The 18,600-nt window shown below is 35.1% G+C and overlaps 1 protein-coding gene across 2 annotated transcripts in view; it reads left to right on the top strand.

Moving 5' to 3' along the window:
• Positions 1–18,600, top strand: part of Grid2 (glutamate ionotropic receptor delta type subunit 2) — a 1,491,717-nt gene that overhangs the window by 284,252 nt on the left and 1,188,865 nt on the right. For both annotated transcript variants that reach the window (XM_087659390.1, NM_024379.2), the window contains 1 exon segment: positions 4,258–4,413. In XM_087659390.1, coding sequence (XP_087515516.1) covers positions 4,258–4,413 — 156 coding nt within the window.

Below are 18,600 nucleotides of genomic sequence, written 5' to 3' on the forward strand. Positions count from 1 at the left end.
CTTTCCAGTAGTTTATATAATATTTTCCAATAATAGAAAGTCAAAATACCTACTTCTGTTAGGGAATGTATATATAGATATAATTGGTTGTGTATGTGCATATGTGTGTATGTCTGTAAATGTGTGCATGTGTGTGTATGTGTGTCTGTATGTATTTAAATTTTTAAGAGATAGTCAATATTTATACATGTTAATTTGACTACCCACTTAAGGCTGTAAAACAAAGCTCACTCTGAAGACTTTCTGACGCAAACACCTGGCAAGGTTGTTCCTTTTTAGGTGTATATTCTTAACACTTCCCTCTGAGAAAAGAGTTAGGAGAGAAATACATGATACGTGATATTATATCATGTTCTAAATGTGTGTGGTAGTGTTAGTGTAGACACCAATACTGGATTCAAGAAATGAATGGTATTAGGGACCTTGTGTCCTGATGTTCTTCAAGAAAACCACACGCAGGTCTTTCCATCAACATGTTCCATGTCTTCTTATATGAAAAGTAAAGTTTAAGAAAATGTGTTACACAAATGTTTGCAGTCAACCATCCGGCTGAACATTGGGAGCCCAATGGAGGAGTTAGGGGAAGGACTAAAGGAGCTGAAGCGGTTTGCAACCCCATAGGAAGAAAAACAATATCAACCAACCAGACCCCACAGAGCTCCCAGGGACTAAATCACCAACTAAAGTATACACATGGAGGGACTCATGACTGCAGCTCAATATGTAGCAGGGGATAGCCTTATCTGGCATCATTGAGAGGGGCAACTCTTGGTCCTGTGGAGGCTTGATACCCCAGTGTAGGGAAATGCTATGGTGGTGAGGTAGGAGTGGGTGTGTGGATGGGGGAGCACCCTCAAAGTAGCAGGGATGAGGGGTTGTTGAATAGGGGGTTTAAGGAGAGGAAACTTTAAAGGGGGATAACATTTTAAATGTAAATAAATAAAATAGACAATAATTTTTTCAAAAAAGAATAAGTGTTATAGGGGAAGGAAAGAGTAAATAAATTATTAGTGTTTGATATGTATGCTAAGCTTTCCTATTTTCAGGAAATGAACCATAGCTCTTATGTCTTTCTTTTCAGTGTATTTTACTTCAGCACCTAAATAATAATCTGATATCAGTTCTACAGGGTTTTGCAATGTTTTAAGACAGGTTTCATGTGTAAATGTTGTGTTAGGTAAAATGCCTTTGTTTAAAAAGTCTAATTGGTACTCAATACAACTCATTCACATCACCTGTTAGAGCCAAAGGTTTGTTGTAGATTGTCTTTTCAAAGCCCTGTTTGGGTCCCATCAAAAGACAAAATATGTACAAACATGTGAACAGACACTTAAATCATATGGCTTAAAGTAAATGACTCATTTCAGAATGAACTTTTAGAAATTGATATCTCATTTTCTAACACATTGGTAAAGAAGCATAATGTCCAACATGATAGCATCATATTTAATATACAAATTATTATATATTTAAGAATATTCTCCCACATTAAACTGAGTCATTCGTACAATAATTAAAATCAGGAAACACATAATATTGCTCAAATATTTATACAAACTAGAAATCTCAAAAATATAATTCATATTTCAGAAATGATTGCATGGGTCAAAAATTATAGTTTGCTCTATCTAATCACTCACATTAATAAAATACTAGTATTTACTCAATAAATATATAATGACATATTTAAGACATGTGCCATTTATATGTTAATTAAATTTGCTCACTGCCTCTCTCATATGCTCAGCAGTGGATAGTTATTCAATGTAGACAGAAAATGAATGACAAGTGTTACAGAAGCCAGGACAGAGTGTATTAGTATAATTCATGTCAACACAAAAGATCACTGATAAAGAACTCCAGATCATGTAGGTCATTCTTCTGTGATCTTCAACAGGGAGACTTCTCAGCTAGAAAGAGTAATACCAGCCTGTCACAATTACTGGATGTGACAGCATCATGCTTTCTTTGTTAGAACATTAGCTCACACATAGAATAACATGGCTTATAACTTCATCCTTCATGGAAGGCCTAGGGACTGTATACAAGTTAAACAAAATCATCACAACTGATGAGTTAACATGGTTATATTTATCTATCCACTTGTGTATATGAAAATACTTCGTATATTAAATTTGTGTATGTACATAGTCTCTATAACTGTGCATAAAATCTGTTTCATATTTAAACGTGTAATGTGACACCCTTTTAATGCATACACAGTCTTTTTGCAATTACAAATAAGTTAAGAACAAAAGATAAGTGGCTGTATATCTAGTTAGCTTTATAGTCATTCATTAGTTTTTTTTACTTAACTTGAATCAGTGTATTTTAATATTTTTAATTAGTCAAATATTTATAGTGAAGAAACAAGCTAGTTAAAACTGCCTACCTGTTTTCATGAGGAATTGTTAGAATAATAAAATAATGAATAAAGTCTTTAACAATTATTAATGAAATAATGTATGCTCAAAGGGAAATTACCTTTAGATTACAGGCTTTCAATAGTGTCAAAAACCGCATGACATTGTGATTCCTCTTAGGTGCAATACAGAAGCCACAATCTTTTGTTATTTGGGACAAGGACATTCCAGTGAAGGCCAGGACTCTTGCTCTTACTGTGACACTTGACCCATGTCAAATATGTGTCCCATATCTGGTTCTGAATCCTTATTTAAAGAATACATGCAGTTCTCGTACTAAAAATATAAACTTAGAAACCATCAGAGGTCAAATGAGATATGCATTACAAAAACCTCTGTCTGACAGAACACTTGTATTTCATCATATATTTTAAGAAATGTGACTTGGTTAATTTTTTTATGTTCATAACGACCTGATTGTGATAGTTGAACACACATATGTCTCCATAACCTTCCCTAGTCACTGTGCAGGCCTGTAAGGATGCACAGGAGCCCCTAAGCCTACCCTTTTATCCCATACCCAATGCTTGACAAACCATTGGAGCGCTAAATCTCACATTATCTGTTTCTTCACCTCCACTCCCTGCTCCTCTACTTCCCACTGCCTTTGTAAAGTCTGCAAGTCCTCAGGGGTTTACACCCTTCACTTCCCCTCCCTGCTTTCTCTATTCCTAGTCACTCTATGAGGCCTGCAAGTGACTGGGGATTTCTACCATTCCTCTGCACCACCGGCTCCTCCACTTCTCAGTGCCAATGTAAATTCTTCAAGGGCCTGAAGATCTGCACCCTTCACCTCCACCCTCTGCTTCCATAGTCCCTTGCCTAACAGACAGCTCAGAATTTTGTGATCCTTTGTCCGTCTTCCTTAGATTCTATATGTAAGTGAAGTCATGAATCATGTTGTTTTGAATGTCTGACTTATTTTATGAGTATAATGCCCTCAAGATTCATCCATACAGTGGATTTGAATATAAGAAAACAATAACAAACTGCGAGTTTAACCAATTTATTCATAACTTATTTACACGTTGTCTTTAGTACTTCTTATGCTCATAGGTAGGCTTATTCTGTTGCTGACTATATGAGACTCAGGATTCATGATTGAACACTTTCTTGACAGGCATTCAGTCTACAATACAGATAGCAGAAAAATGGGATTTGAAATCAATCAGTATGCACTAGAAATATCTGTGCTTAACTATTATTTTACAAACAAACAACTGTTAAGTGTGAACTGTGAGATTCCCTGCCATCATTCTAGAGGGCATGATAGAAATTTCTTAGGTAATGCTTCAATGTTTTAAGAAAAGTTTCTTGTCATTTCAGAAACTTGCGTATGCCTGAATTCTATGTGATACTATTGGGTATACTACTATAAAGGTTATGAAACCCTATTTGGAATTGGGGAACAAAAAATGCAAAAAGTCAGAAACAATTAAGTTCACAATAGAACTTAAAAATCTGTCTAATCTGGGAGTGAGCCCTCAGAAATGTCTGAGTATATCTGATTTACCGACACACACACAAAAAAATTCATTCTCATAACTCTTACTATGTATTAGCCACTATACTATAAATTCTAAAAAACAACAAGTACATAAACCTGTCTGCAGGATGCTCTTCCTGCAACAATATCCCAAAGTACCATTTCTCATCGGCACTTGAAAGTTGTGAAGATCCATCCATGCTAAGTGAGTGCCCTGTATTTAGGGAAGTATACTGTAGTGAATATAGTGGCATCGTTAGATGGAAGAATACAGTTTTCAAGAAATGTTGCCAGAGTTCCTGAAACTTTTTGTGTTATTGTTTAATAGACACATTCACTTTTTTCTAGGAGCAATTTTTGATGAATCTGCTAAAAAAGATGATGAAGTATTCCGCACAGCAGTTGGTGACCTCAACCAGAATGAGGAAATCTTACAGACTGAGAAAATCACGTTTTCAGTGACATTTGTGGATGGCAACAACCCTTTTCAAGCTGTTCAAGAAGGTAAGCCCACCAGTGGACTACTGTTTGTTTTGATTATACTATTATTCAGTAAAATGGTAATGAAAATAGACCCATGGACAGCAATTCAATATAGGCATCACTCTGTACCATCGCAGCTAATTAGATATTACTTCTACAGAGAGTTCTTACCATGCAAGTTTTTATTCTCTATTCATGTTCTGAAGGCCTGTCATATGAAAAAGTATTCTTTGGATTGAAATACAATGTGAAAGAGAACACGTAATTTACAGTCAAGATCTCTATGGCATTGTTGTTGGAAGTGTAACTTGCTTGTAAAATATAACTTTCTACCAGATATTTGCTTAGGATTTCTCTGCAATTCCTGCTGACTTGAGTGTTGTTACAAGTTGCAATGGCATTTCAGGTGTGCAGATACATTGCTTCAAGGAAAACCTTTAGACACTACCCACAAATTAGTGGGGTTGTACTGTGTTTCTAGTGTCCAAACTCTGGCTCTATTTATCCGCACAAGTTTTCAGACATTAAAGCAGAATCTTTTCTTTGCCATTCTCATGAGAGTGAATTAAAGTTCTCATTGACAAAAGTAATCTGCAATAGTATTTCTCAGATTAGTGGAATTCTCTGTTTGAGTCTGATAATCAAATTAAGTGCTAATACCCTTCTTTGCTAAAGCACTCCTTGTTGGGGAATCATTTCTTTATGTTTGCTAAGAATCTAGATTTATTTTTGCATTTCCTACATAGTTAAATGATGAAACATAATTCCTGCCATGATGATATTAAGAAATGGAAGATTTGAAAGTTGCTGAAGGCATGGTGATGAGACTTTATACATAGGATTAGTTCTTTAAAGAGGTAAACGGGATGCTTCTCACTTTGTCCTCAAAGGACACAAAAGGAGACAGTTTCCGTGGAACAAAAACTAATATACAGCAGGCATGTAGTCTGCTAGCCCTCTGAACTTCGTCTTCTAGCATTCAGAACTGTGAGCAGTGACTTTCCAGTCTTTGTGAGTTACCAATTGAAAGTTGTTTTGTTATAACCTTTTCACAGGCTAAAACATTGATCTGTTTTATATTTTATTGTGGCTACACTTTTAGGATAATAAAGGTCAGAGTAATCTAGTCAAGCATCTTGTTTTTGTGAAACATTAAGTCAGATTTGGAAGAAGAAACAACAAAATCATATTGGAAATAGAAATTAGTTTGACAGGAAACAGTGTTAAGAGACTGATATTGGAAGGATGAGAAAAAAGCCCCACATGTTTGGAACATGGACTACTTTTATCTACTACTATAACTTTTTGATGTGTGTATTATTTTATAAATTACTCATATGCAAATATTTACTTCTGTTCATAGATGGGAAATGACATGAGTGTTCTAAAATGTTCTTTATTGTTGATTGCTGATTGGATAGTATAAGTAACAGTGATTAAGAATCAACTATTTTCAAAGAAAACTAAAAAGTATGTTTAATGATATAATAGTTTTTTATTTTAGTATCTACAAATTAATGCAAGGCCAAAAATAAAAAAAAGGCATCTAAATATTTTTGCATTAAAGTTGTAGTTTCACCGTGAATAATTTCTATGTTGAAAAATCACTTATCAAAGCATTTATAACAAGTCCATTTAATATTGAATCGATAAAGGAGTTGAAAAATACTTTAAAATTTGAGGAAGATATTCGAAGGCTTATAGAATGTATATTCTCCCAGAGTCATGTTCTCATTGAACCCTTCAGGACTTATTTCATCACCTGTGATCATGACTAGAGCACGAAACAAAGATGTCTGATCCACATATCTTCCAAGACTTCTCGCCAAACCAACCTAACAAAATGCACTGGAGTTTTAAGTGTCTACCTTGCTTGAAAAAGTAGTTGAGGGTAAACGAAAGCAATAAAGCAGATGGGAGCAATACTTTTCTTTTAGACTGTGCTTTGTGCATCCATCCTTCTCTTAGCTCAGTTCTAGAAACAAAAATATTTCTCAACAGAATTGTAAGACTTGAAAGAAGTTGTTACACTGAAAGCAAATTGGGAGAGGTAATAAGTTGTCCAGATGGAATTCCCTAGATATCTTACAAGGATGAAGGAGCTTGACAGATTGTCTGATACTAACAAGATGTTCTGGACCAGTTATTTTGATGGTCTGCTCTGAGTGCTGAACCCGAAACAACTTACAGCTTTAGAGAAGCTTGTTGCCACTCTTTTGTATCTAAAAAGATATGGATTTATTTTACAAGTACAAATAATTATTTCAAGACATAGTATAAAAAATATCATTTAAAAATACCCCACAGAAACTATGCAGGACAAATGAAAAGATGAATCAGTTAGGAAGTATCATTCCGTAAATGGTAACAAAAAGTTTAGGAGAAAAACTATGTCAATAAAAAAGATCCCATTGTGTGTGTGTGTGTGTGTGTGTGTGTGTGTGTGTGTGTGTGTGTGTGTTAGAGAGAGAGAGAGACCACCTCTTCTTAGCTATACTATTAAAATCTATTTAAAACGAGTTTAATTTTACCAATTTGTAATGAGGTATGAAAAATTCAATGGTATTATTTTTATTATTTACAAATCATTTCTAAAGATTTTACACAATTTACTGTAAATTTACACCTTTACATTCCTGAGAATACAGCATCATTAAGAAAGTAGAAATTTGGTAAACAATGGATGATAAGAGAGACCTAACAGACTAACTTGTCACTCAAAAGACAAATGAGTTCTGATAGTGACCTGTACCTTATTTTAAAATTCCATTCGCATAACAACACGAGGAGCAGATTTAGGACTAGGATGTCAAAATATTTATCCTACTATGCATAGAAAGAAGCATTCAGTTCCTCAGGGTCACCAAAAGATATTTTGAAGGGCCAGTTTTTCACATGTGATTTGTTTCATTGCTAATAGTTAATAATGAAAAACTCTGTATCACTGAATTCGAGTTAATGTGGAGATCATACTCGATGACTGACATTGTTCTCAAGCATTGCTATAGGAGCTCAGGGTTAATATTTTATTGTAAAGTTAACTTCTAAAAATTTGTATCTGTTATTTTTTTCTTATAAAGGAATTGATTTAATTGGGGCTAGCTTACAGTTTGCAAGACTTTTGTCTATGATCCCCACAGTGGAAAGCATAACAGAGCGCAGGCAGATATGGTGGCGGAGAGGAGCTGAGGACTCTACATCCTGACTTGTAGGCAACAGGGAGAGACCACATATCACTTACAAAACAGGGTTAACTCTATATTATTTGATAATCATTGATCGTTTTGATTGTATTTCTCATATTATAACTATAACCTTAGTTATATGAATCTGAGTGAGCAAAAGAGAAACATTAGATTCTAACAAAAGTAGTTTAGAATTTTCTTTCAGTAAATCATTTCCTTATTTCTGAGTATATGTTATAAATTATTACTTTTATATAATAACTTACTCAGTAGTAACCAAGTTTTTCAAACTTTAACGGAGGATTTTTCCATGCTTTATTTTTTGTTAGTTTTTAATATTTTGTGTTATATTTTGATAACTAAGAAAAAGGATTTTTCTGCTTCCATATGGCATATAGCAGGACAAAAAAACCGCATATATTTCTAAAGCAGCCAGTTAACTGTGTGTGAGTGGAAATTTAAATCAATTAAAATGTTCAAAATGTGATTTAAGCTACTATGATTTCAGGACATAAATTAATTCTTATTTTCTATTTTTTTTTTTTTTGGAGCTGGGGACCAAACCCAGGGCCTTGCGCTTGCTAGGCAAGCGCTCTACCACTGAGCCAAATCCCCAACCTAAATTAATTCTTATAATTATTTTATAATACAAGCATATATCAGCAATGAAGAAACAGGAACTTAAGATCATTGGAAGTTTTAGTTACTGCATTAAATCCAACAGTAAAAACAGATACACACAAATACACACTCAAACACTTGTGCATATATAAGATTTCAGAAATACTGTAGAGAATTAAAAGGTTGAAAATGTTTGTGTTTGTTTTGTTTTTACATGAATGTTTTATACCCAGAGCAGAGTATAATGGGGAGACTTCTGGTCTGAATGATAAAACACACTGTGTAAATCACTCATTCTTTCAGGCTTGGAATACCTTATCAGTTAAAAAAGAAAAGTTGAACAAATGCATAGTTTATTATAAAGGCAGTCTGACCCTATGATTTTTTGGCTTCTTAACATATTTAATGTGTTCAATTTATTCTTAGAGAAGGCTTTCCGTTTCTGCAATTGCTTCTAGTTTTCCTGTGATTGATTTTTAAATAAATCATGCCGCCTCATCACCTGAGTCATCCCAGTACGAAGAGCATGTCATCATAACCATTTTCAAGGAATGGTCTGTTGTTAGGTAGATTTGAACAAAAGGTTGATGGCTACATTTCCTGTTTCCTCTCCCACCAGAGATTGTTGCTCCTGTGTATCAAATCACAGACATATTAGTAATTTCATTTCTCTATGGACAAAATACCTATCCAATGCAACCTAATTTATGAAAGACGCATGGTAATTTTAGACAGATTTCAGCTCATCATGGAGGGGAGGGAAAGGCATCAGGAACAACTATTTTCCAGGTAATGGCAGATTGTGCTGAAGTAGCTACAAGGCATCAGATCACAGCTGGGCCATAGAGGTGGGACCTTAATATATAGAGGTCCATATAAAGTGCCTACTTCCTTCGGTTTGTGTCACCTGAATGATAACATCAATAGGATACAAAGTCAGGAAGTAAGTATTTGAGAATAATCTGTTCATTATTCTACACAAAACCATAGCAACATAAAAATACCTACTATGAAAAACACTGATTACTGAATCAGTAATAGCTATTCATATTAATTCTTCACTGAGAATGATATACTTCTGCTCACAACAGGTAAGGATTTATTAGAAAATGTACTATTAGGAGTATCTCACTAGAAACTGCCTATAAAATCCTGATCTATATGTATCTTTTTATGTGAGATTTCTGGAAGGATTAATCATTGTTCACTGATATTTAATAGCAAAATTCAACTAAAAGCATTTCATATAATTACTCTTATCTAAATGGTACCAAAAAATACTTCAAAGTGTAGTGAGAATAAGGACATGGTCATACTCTAGTCACAAAAGACTATTGAAGAAATTGTCAAATTACCATGAACTATTGAAAAACACAATTAGCTGTAGTGTTATTATAAACAATATTAAGTTCATGGGAGTATTTAGGGAGTCTATATATTATGCATATATCTAAGCATATAGGTTACACACATATCTATGTTTCCATGGTTTACCAGGTTATATTTCATTGTCCTATTAAGTAAGAAAATTAGATCAGTATAAAGTTGGATATTAATAATACTGATCTCAACTTTTAATTCTAAACCTATCCTAGGTTATCAACATAATAGCTATTTTGATGACCACCGCCATTGATACATTGTCTGTTGTTTACATTTGCCTCCCAGGTGGCTCTGAATCCACATAGTTGTCATGGTACTTTTTCAGGTGGACACTCCAGCTGGATTCTTATTGCTGTGATGGTAAAGATAAAGGAGCAATGTTTCCTTCCCCCTAACTTTCATGTTTAGTTCTCCTAGTTAGCACAGGAAGATGAAAATTAGATTTGTAGGCTAATTTATTTGACAAATAATAGTAATGTCGCAACATGTATACTTATGGTCTGGTAGATTTAAAATACCTAGTTACCATTTCTGGGAAGCACAGAAAGCCCATGGAGACCAAATTATAGCTTTCTGATGATTTGTGTGGGCTTAATACAATCAGGGAAGTAAATAAGGCACTGAGTCATAGCTAAATGGGATTCAGTTGTGGAGCGTCAGAGTGTAGAAGAATTATGTACACGAAGGTCAAATAGAGAATGAATTCAAGGAAATCTTTCTGCTTGCAGAGACGGCTCATCGCTGGTATTTGAGGTTGTTTCTGCCAGGATTGTTTAAAAGGTTATCTGCCTGGACTTTGCACATTTTCATTCTCACTTTTCAAGGGGGAATATTAACTCTTAACCATCTTCACTGGTTTCTTTGCATTCTCAGTACTAATCATTCTTAATAACACATGATATCATGGTATTTTCTAGGAAAAAATCTCATCTCATTTTAAAATATATACTTGTTTTTGGGAGGATTGGATAGACTTTGTTAAACTATAATTTCAAGTATAAATAACTTCAAATATATATTATCCATTAAAAATATATTCCAGAATGAAAATGAAGTATTTTTGTTCACAATGTGTGTGTGTGTGTATGTGTGTGTGTGTGTGTGTGTGTGTGTGTGTGTGTGTATCTGTGTCTGTGCCTGTGTCTGTCTGTGTTTTAGGTACAGAAGAATTCACATCAGTGTGACTATTTTGCAAATAAAGCAAAAATACCAAACAGAGACTTTTTAAAGTTTTTTATTGATTCCAAGAAGATTCTGCATTTTTATTTTATATTACTCATTAATTATATATATTACTATTATTTTGATAAGAGACATAAATAATAAAACTGAACAAGAAAACTTTTATTTCCGCTCATGGGTTCTAGATGTTTTGCTTCATTTATAGCCTTCTTGTTTACAGACCTGACAAAGGTAGACTCCAGAGTAGAAACATCAGGATAAAAATACATTGAGATTAAGATTGATAGGTAATATACTCATAGAACTTTTCGTATGCCTACCAGAAATGTGTCTTTCCATATTAGGCCCCAGTTCCTAAGATTTTAGGATCCTATTATTCCCATGACATTAAAAATCCAATAACTAATCTGATAATGACAGACAAGCTTATATGACTGGTTACTTTCTCCATACCTCATTACTAAAAATTACTGAGCTAGGGAACTAGTATTCAACACATGAGTTTTTTGGAAAACACTTTGCTATCATAATCTATAATGGAATATTTGTTATGTAAAATAAAACAACTTGTAGTGATCCCCTGTGGATGTCCCTGGGTAGAGCAGTGTGGTATACAACAGGGGCTTCCCCTTCTCTGAGGTAAAAAAAAGGGGGGGAAATGAGGGGAGAGAATTGTGAGGTTAGAACTGGGAGAAAAGGAGGGGGGCATGATGGAGATGTAAAATGAATATGTAAATTAGCGAATGAAAAATTATCAGTCTAAACTTTTCAAGGCAGAATGTAAAGCTGTATTTGATTACTTCAAATGAAAAATTAGAAGACTTTTGTCAAGCCAACATCTACTCATTCACTCAAAATTCAGTAAAGACTCCATCTCCATAGAAAGTGGCTAGATTTTTAGTTTATTTCACCATTCTTGAAAATATTTAAAGCTTAAATATTGGGGAAAATGCATTTTATGGAAAATATGGGATTCCTAAAATGTTTAATTTTTCATTGTCCCTTGTGTTATAATAGACTTTTTAATGGAATGATTACAAAAACCATGAAAGTGTATAGACATGAATCAAACATATTTTATGTAAACATCTAAGAACTTTATAGCCACCTAAGAGAATTATACAAAAGAACTATAAAAGTTAGAATTTTGTTTTATGCTAGCAACAAACCAGTGAACTGAGAATGGGCCCCCCATTGGAGGAATTAGAGAAAGGAATGCAAGAGCTGAAGGAGTTTGCAACCCCGTAAGAACAGCAATGCCAACCAACCAGAATTCCCAGGGATTAAACCACTACCCAAAGACTATATACATGGACTGACCCTGGGCTCCAACTGCACAGGTAGCAGAGGATGGCCTTGTTGGGCACCAATGGAAAGAGAAGTCCTTGGTCCTGCCAAGCTTGGACCTCCAGTGCAAGAGAATGTTAGGGGGAGGCGGTAAGGGGGGTGCATAGGGAGGGGAACACCTTTATAGAAGAAGAGGAGGGGGAGGGAATAGGAGGCTTATGGACAGAAAACCAGGAAAGGGAATAACATTTGAAATGTAAATACAGAAATATTCAATAACAATTTTTGTTTTAATTTAAAATAGTGAGATAATGAAACCAAGTGGGCAATAACAAGTGAAATGTGTGTGTGTGTGTGTGTGTGTGTGTGTGTGTGTGTATGTGTGTGTATGGTTGATAAAAAGTGTACTTTTTCTTTTTTATTTGATATTCTATGTATTTACATTCCCCTTCCTAGTTTCTGCTCTGGAAAACCCCATTTCATCCCACTCCCCCTGTTTCTAGGAGGGTGCTCCCCCACCTACCTGCCCACTCCCATCTCTGGCATTCACCTACACTGGGAAATCCAGACTTCACAGGACCAAGGTCTTCTTCTTCTGTTGATACCAGACAATGCCATCATCTGCTACATATGAAGCTGAAGCCATGGGTCCCTCCACATCTACTCTTCGTTTGGTGTTTTAATTCCTGGAAACTCTGGGGGTTCTGGTTGGATGATATTGTTGTTTTCCCTATGTGGTTGCAAATTTGTTCAGCTCCTTCTGTCCCTTCTCTAACTCCTCCATTGAGGTCCTCTTGTCCAGTCAAATGGTTAGCTGCAACCATCCTCATCTGTGTCAATACGGCTTTGGCAGAGCCTCTCAGGAGACACCCATATCTGGCTTTTGTCAGCAAGCACTTCTTGGCATCCACAATAGTTTCTAGGTTTGTGTCTGTATATGTTATGGATCCCCAGAGCAGTCTCTGGATAGCCTTTCCTTTAGTCTCTGCTCCACATTTTGTCCCTGTATTTCCTTTAGACAGGAGCCATTCTGGGTTAATAATTTGGAGATGAGTGTGTGGCCCCATCAACCAACCGGGGCCTTGCCTAACCTCTGGATATGGTTCTCCCTCCCCTTTGTTAGGCATTTCAGCTAATCTCATTCCTGTTGGGTCCTGAAAGCTTCTTGGTTCCTGGCATCCGGGATTTGCTGGAGGCTATCCTCCATTCCCTATCCCCCATTGCCCCACACCTCTATTAAAATTCCTGACCCTCTGCATATCATATGCATCTCCTCCTATAACTGATTCTGCGTGTTTCCCTTCCCCTTCCTCTCTTCCTCCCAAGTCCCTCCCACCCTCTACCTCTTGTGAGTATTTTGTTCCCCCGACTAAAAGGGCTGAAGCATTCACACTTTAGTCTTCCTTCCTGAGCTTCATAGGGTCTGTGAGTTGTACCATGGGTATTCCGAGCTGTTTTCCTAGTATCCACTTATCAGTGAGTACATATTATGTGTGTTCTTTTGAGACTGGGTTACCTCACTCAGGAGTTTTTCTAGTTCCATCCATTTGCCGAAGAACTTCATGAAATCATTGTTTTTGATAGCTGAGTAGTACTCCACTGTGTAGATGTACCAGATTTTCTGTGTCCACTCCTCTGTTGAACAACATCTGGGTTCTTTCAACTTCTTGCTAGTATAAATAAGGGTGCTTTGAACACAGTGGAGCATGTGCCCTTGTTATATGCTGGAACATCTTTTGGGTGTATGCCCAGAATTGGTATATCTGGGTCCTCAGGAAGTACTATGACCAGTTTTCCAAGAAAGTGCCAGATTGATTTCCAAGTCTGATACCAGCTTGAAATCCCTTGAACAACAGAGGAGTGTCACTGTCTCCATATCCTTCACAGCTTCTGCTCTCACCTGAGTTTTTTATCTTAACCATTATATTTTCATGGGCAGTGTAGTGATGGAAAAAATAAGAAAAAGATAATATTTAAGACAAATTCGTGTTCTTTAGAAGCATCTAGGAGAAAGTGTGGGTAGCATTTCAGTATGTTGCATATGGAAAGTTATACATGGTGTAGTATTTTTGTTTCAAAACAAGATTATCTTATGAAGCCTTAAGGTTTGTTCTGTTTATTTATAAATGGTCATGACAATGGACTCATCATTGGATGGGTAACTATTGCTTATTAATGTCTCGCCTGGGTGATTGTCTGTACTCTAGACTCCTTTTGGATATTGGATTATTCAAAGCAAAACAGTAATGCTGCTGCAGTGTTAAAAACGTCGGATCTATTGGATCTCTTTAGGTTTCAGATCCATATCTCTGGTTTTGAGCATAGTTCTAAAAATAATTCTGTTTATCACCTAAACCTTAGTCTTTCTAGGGAAAAGAAAAAAACAATAGAATAAATTAGAAAATTGATGATATTCAGGATTTCTCATTTTTAATGCAGAGCAATCCATAGAAATATATTAATAGTTCAATAATTAATAATTAGGAAGCCTAAGAATGAAACCTCATTTTGTGGCTAACATTCAGTTTTCTGTGCAGTCTGACAAAGAATCTTATATGAAAAACCTAATGATGTGAAGCAGCACTCACCTCTTCATGGTTTCTGAGCTGCCATGTGCTTTAGGAGGAGTATATTTTTTAAAAAAATTATAGAACACCTGATCTCTTTTTCTTTTCTTTTTCTTTCTTTTACTTCTCTTGTCTACTTGATGTTATCCATCTCATCTTGCTTGTGTACTCTATTTGCCTCTTTTTTTCTGCAGGGCTCCCTGAGCATGGGGGAAGGGGAATTTAATCAAGAAATTTCATTTATGGCTGAATATTACAAGGTCTCGATATCAGGCTGTGGGTCTCCTTACTCTTTTCCATCTGCTGCATGGGGGAGCATCTCTGATGATGGTTGAGCATTTATAGCAGAATGCCATTGGAAGTCATTTTAATCATATATATGTATACATATATATACATATATATTAGAATATGCAATAATAAGATAGTAATTTTCAAATTTAGCATTTGTTTTATATTAAGTTCCTGAGCTATCTAGTCTTAGGTTCTTGACTAAAATCAGTGTTTTTGGTGCAATCAGTGTTGGGTATGGATTACTACTCATAGAATATACCTTAAGTCAAATCAGAAATTGATTAGTTACTCAATAACTAGCTTTGTGCCACTATTGTGCTAGAATATCTTCCAGGCAGGACACCAAATGGATGAAAGTACTTGTGGATGGCTTGGTATTTGTTTCTATTTTGGTAGTATACGTTGCACTGTCCTGTAACAAAGACTCTGGAATACATGGGGAAAGGCTTTTCATAAGCATCAGCTTGACCTCTCAATGTTGTATGAGCTGAATAAGAATTTTCTTTAGCAGAGGGACCTTGCCATCAGTTTTTAAAGAGTAAACTATATTCTTATCAACAGCCTGCATTGTTTGAATATACCCTGGGACTCTTTGGCCAGTATCTTAATAAATGTAACTCAATCCTGGTATTATAAGCTTCATTTAGTTACAAAAAGATGTCCAGTGAGAACCTCTTCTTCCTTATTTTTTGAAAATTTTACTTCAGTCTCCTTTGTATATAATTTAGAAAGCTTCTAGTTTACAAGGTTTTCACACTGTCCAATTGTAACTTAACTTTAGATCTCTCCCTATTGGACTCCAGGTTCTCTTCTTCCCTTCCTCTCTCCAATGGATCTTCACATTATTGCCCTGCACACATTCATCCATAACTAGCTATTCTATCTCTCATCCTAGGGAGATTTCTATCTGTCCATTCCTAGTTTCTTAACTTATACCCATCTTCTCGATGCTTCTATAGTTTATAGTTTGATAAATACATTGAGTTGACAGCTAATATCTACATACAAATGAATGCGTGCCTTCTTTGTCTTTCTAGTTCTGGGTTACCTCACTCAGGATGATGCTTTTAGCTGCATCCATTTTGTTCTATAAATTACATGATTTCATTGTTTTTAACAGCTTAGTGAGACTTCATCATGTAAATGTACCACATTTTCTTTATCCATCTGTCAAAAGACACCTAGGTTGTTTCCAATTTCTGGATAATTAGAATATGGAAGAAATGTACAGGGTTGAACAAATATTTCTGTTGTAGAAATAAACGACCATTTAGTATATATCCAAGAGTGGTATAGTAGAATTTTAAGATAGATTGATTCCCTGAGGAACTGCCACACTTATTTCTATAGTGGTTATACAAGGTTGCACTAGCAATGATGAATATTCTTTTGCTCTATGTCCTTACTAGCATGAGTTATTACTTGTTTTTATTGATCATAGCAATTCTGATGGGTATAAGATGGAATTCCAAAGAAGTCCTGATTTACATTTCCTTGGTGACTAAGAATGTTAAACATTTTGTTAAGTGTTTCACAGCTAGTTAAGCTTCCTTTTTTGAAAATCTCTGTTTAGATCTGTAATCGAATATTAACTATTGGTTTATTTGTTTTCATGATTTTTATGGGTTTTTACTGTTGTTTTAAATATTAGTCCTCTGTCACATATGTAGATGGTCAAAATCTATTCCCAATCTGTAGGCTGCCACTTTGCCTGAAATACAGTGTCCTTTGCAGTGCAGTAAGTTTTCAGTTTCATGAGGACCCACGTATTTATTGTTGACCTTAGGGGCTAGGTTAACAATGTTCTGTTTAGAAACAAATAAGCCAATAGTGTCGATACGTTTAATAATATTCTCCATTTTCTCTATTAAGACAACTATTATTTGCAGATGGGAAAACTAAGATATGGGTTGAAGATGGATCTGTCACAACTTCCAAAATAGTGTGTGGAGATAGACTTCTGTTTTTAATTTGCTAATTATATACCCCCGGCATGCTCTTTACAAAGCAGTGCAAAGAGTTTGATATATTTATTTTCTATATACCTCAAACAAATAAGGTGGAAGCCCAATCTGAATCATCTTTCCTTCTCATTCCTCTGAATAAATTATCCTCCTCTCCATCCTTTGCAACTACTGCTAGTTACCATATTAGTCTTGGGTACTTGTACAACTCTTCATGTTTCTGCTATACAATGACTTTATATAGATCTAGGGAATTTCTTAGATATCTCCATTTCTGAATTACACTTGTCATAATTGAACTTGGAATACCACAGGTATATGAAAGATTAACAAGAATTACAAATGTTAATATCACCTTTGAGACCTCCTTGTTAAGTATCTGGCGAGGCTTCTGTTCCTATGTTTGAACATGCTTGCCTTGCATCCACTCCTTAGCTAAGTAATAGTATGAAAATACTTAAACTGTTTCCACAGTTTGTAATATTAGGTAAGAGATGGGCAGGAGAGTCTATTTGCCCCACAGACGTTGATATTGTTTTGGCACTGCCACAACCATCAGACATCCCTGGGTGGCTAGAGAACAGTCTTCTCTCTTCTAAAGATTGTATTTGCTCCAATAAAGTTTCAGTCATATTAGAAAGGTTTCAAAGATGAAATCTTAATTATAATATGGAACAAAGTAATAAAGATGGTGCATACGATTTTGATGATTTAATGCTGAACCTTTCAAGAGAAAAAAATTATTTGTAAATAGTTACTTTATATTAATTTATTTGTTTATATACGTTAGATTATACACACAAGGCATCGTGATCAACATTTTATTTAATGAAGTATCTTCTTGATTTTATTAGAACTGCAAAATAGACTCTAAACTATCAACACATTTTACATTACTACTGGTTGTTTTTACCAGTATGAACATGCAAGGCAAGATATGTGAATGCAAAGAAGAGATGGATTTCTGCTTTCTATAATTATTCCCTGGTCTAATAAATGTAATAATTCTACCTTGCTAGTATGTAGCTGTATTGTATACTAAGTTGGTAGCATGATATACTTTGGGCAACAGCAACCCATATGTGTGTGTGTGTGTGTGTATCCTGTATTTTCTGATGATATTTTAAGCAATGGAGTGTGCAGTTACAGGATTTCATAGAACAATTAGTAACTAAAAGAACTTGATTCTGATCTCATAAGCAATTTAAAAAATATTCTGCTATGAATATCCTGAAATAGTTGCCAGTTGACTGTGGTGCTTCTCATACCCACATATTCCTATTTCTTTGTGTGATGTGTGCAGAAGTTCCTCTGATATGGAGCCAAATTTTTCTTAGCCCATCCTCAAAGGTTACTTTATAAATATAGTTCAATTTTTACATAATAATCTTTTTGTCCTGAGACCTGTTTTTCACTATGCTACATAGGGAGATGTAGACTCTGTGCCTTCCAAGTACTTAGGATCAATCCAAAGGTTTCATCAGAGTTGAATAACTTAATATTCACATGACTTTAAACCTAAATTGTACTTGTGTGTGTATCTAAAATTTCTATTCTACTTCCATAATTTATAGAATTTCACCATAACATTTCAAAAATAGAGCCACCAAGTATGAATTAAATGTGTGGCCAGTATTTATAAAAACTGATTTGTGCCATTCAAACAGATGTCCTTTTCAAATGCAGTTTACGAATATTAGTATTATAGTGACTACAAGAATTTCT

The sequence above is a fragment of the Rattus norvegicus genome, chromosome 4, assembly GCF_021556685.1.
Source record: "Rattus norvegicus strain SHRSP/BbbUtx chromosome 4, alternate assembly SHRSP_T2T, whole genome shotgun sequence".
NCBI lineage: Eukaryota > Metazoa > Chordata > Mammalia > Rodentia > Muridae > Rattus > Rattus norvegicus.